The sequence below is a fragment of the Cebus imitator genome, unplaced genomic scaffold (genome assembly GCF_001604975.1).
Source record: "Cebus imitator isolate Cc_AM_T3 unplaced genomic scaffold, Cebus_imitator-1.0 Scaffold547, whole genome shotgun sequence".
Taxonomy (NCBI): Eukaryota; Metazoa; Chordata; class Mammalia; order Primates; family Cebidae; genus Cebus; species Cebus imitator.
This window is the reverse complement of record NW_016107862.1, coordinates 364,014-366,382: the sequence shown is the minus strand read 5'-3', so window position 1 is coordinate 366,382 and position 2,369 is coordinate 364,014. Positions and strand designations below refer to the sequence as shown.

General features: G+C 46.3%; 1 protein-coding gene across 1 annotated transcript in view; it reads left to right on the top strand.

Annotated features, from left to right (window-relative positions):
• GALM (galactose mutarotase) overlaps window positions 1-1,569 on the top strand; it is a 69,763-nt gene extending 68,194 nt beyond the window's left edge. The window contains exon 5 of the mRNA XM_017515324.2: window positions 1,213-1,569. Within this exon, the coding sequence (XP_017370813.1) occupies window positions 1,213-1,385 (173 nt within the window). The 3' untranslated portion in view covers window positions 1,386-1,569. The remainder of the gene's footprint in view (window positions 1-1,212) is intronic.
• Window positions 1,570-2,369: the final 800 nt, after the last annotated feature.

The window sequence follows — 2,369 nt, the reverse complement described above, 5'->3', positions numbered from 1 at the left end:
CCGTCTCAAAAAAAAAAAAAAAATACAAAAATTAGCTGGGCATGGTGGCCTATGCTTGTAATCCCAACTACTTGGGAGGCTGAGGCAGGGGAATCACTTGAACCCAGAACACAGAGGTTGCAGTGAACTGAGATCGTGCTGTTGTACTCCAGCCTGGGCAACAAAAGCAAAACTCTGTCTCAAAAAAAGAAAAAAGAAAGAAAAAATAAACTTTTTAAAAAAGACTCAACCGTATTATTGCTTAAGGCTCTGAAAAGAGCCTTTTTCTGTTTCCTCCTCAAGAAAAAATGGCCGGAGTGATTTGACCTGCTACAGAGGAACCTGGGATTCTCTGTACTTGGTGCAAGGTTCTAGCACCTGGCTGTTACTTTATCCTGGGTGGGCCTTAATTTTAAGAAGTAGACCTCTGCCATCATCTCATCCTGGGGTTTTCCACCTGAGCGGCTCAGAAGCTGTACTTGATTCAGCTAGAACAACTCTGGCTTATATATATATGTTACTATATATTTATGAGTATATATTTTCCATTGTCCCTTGGAATCGATGGGAGATTGGTTCCAGGACACTCTACTGATACTTAAATCAATGGAGACTCTAGTTCCTTCTATTTTTTTTTTAAAGATGGGGTTTCACCATGATGGCCAGGCTCGTCTTGAACTCCTGACCTTGGGTGATCCACGCACCTCTACCTCCCAAAGTGCTAAGATTACAGGTGTGAGCCACCACGCCCGGCCTACTCTAGTTCCTTCTATAAAATGGTGTGGTATTTGCATATAACCTGAGCCCATATTCCCATATACTCTATTTATTTCTTTGTTTGAGGGTTTTTTGTTTTATTTTCTCTAACCCACCCTTTCCCTATTTGTTTGTTTTTTAACAAGACAGAGTCTCATTCTGTCACCCATGCTGGAGTGCAGCGATGCAATCATGGCTGACTGTAGCATTGACATCCTGGGCTCAAGCAATCCTCCTGCCTCAGCCTCCTGAGTAGCTAAGACCACAGGTGCTCATCACTATGCCTGGCCAATTTTATTTATTTATTTTTGGTAGAGATGGGCTCCCTGCGTGTTTCCCAGGATCTGGGCTCCCATCTCCTTAATAAATTCAAATGAAGGCTGAGAAGGTAGAACCAGTGGGTCTTGGGGAGGCTCTGTGTAAATAAATATGAGACTTGGGTGTTTATCACCTTTGTTTTCTGTCTCTTCCCATCAGGAGAAGTGGCCCCAGTGCAAGGAACTGCATTCGACCTGAGAAAGCCAGTGGAGCTTGGAAAACACCTGCAGGACTTCCATCTCAATGGTTTTGACCACAATTTCTGTCTGAAGGGATCTAAAGAAAAGCATTTTTGTGCAAGGTCAGATATTTTTCACTTCCTGAGTCTGTAAGAAAGAAACCGACACCAACTCCTATTTTCCTTTGGAGCTTTTCCTCTGGCCATATCAATAGCATTTACTATGCTACAGGTAACCCAGTACCACATTCCATATCTTCTCAAAGCTCCTGTGGTACAGGTGAGCTCTGTAGAATTCATCCCCCTCCTCCTACCTCCCATTACCCATATTCCTCCACCCTCAGTGCCTCCTCTCTCCCTCTCTGCTTGTTCTTTAAGGCCTATTGTTAGAAGCCTTAACTCAGGCCAGGCACAGTGGCTCATGCCTGTAATTCCAGCACTTTGGGAGGCTGAGATGGGTGGATCACCTGAAGTCAGGAGTTCAAGACCAGCCTGGCCAAAGTGGTGAAACCCCGTCTCAACTAAAAATACAAAAATTAGCCAGGCTTGGTGGCAGGTGCCTATAATCCCAGCTACCCGGGAGGCTGAGGCAGGAGAATCCCTTGAACCCTGGGGGCGGAGGTTGCATTGAGCTGAGATTGTGCCACTGCACTCCAACCTGGGTGACAGAGCAAAACTCCGAAAAGAATCCCGGGCTGGGTTCAGTGGCTCATGTCTGTAATCCCACACTTTGGGAGGCTGAGGTGGTCAGATGACCTGAGGTCAGTAGTTCAAGACCAGCCTAGCCAACATGATGAAACCCCATCTCTACTAAAAATACAAATAGTTAGCCAGGCATGGTGGCAGGTACCTGCAATCCCAGCTAGTTTAGAGGCTGAGACAGGAGAATCACTTGAACCCATGGGGCAGAGGTTGCAGTGAGCCCAGATCGCAGCACTGGACCCCCCCGGGCAAAAGAGCCAGAGTCTATCTCAAAACAAACAAATAAAAATTAGCTGGATGTGGTGGCGCACACCTGCAGTCCCAGCTACTGGGGAGCTGAGGTGGGAGAGCTGCTTGAGCCCAGGGGGCAGAGGTTGCAGTGAGCCGACATTGAGCCACTGCACTCCAGAACAAGACTCTATTAAAAAAAAAAAAA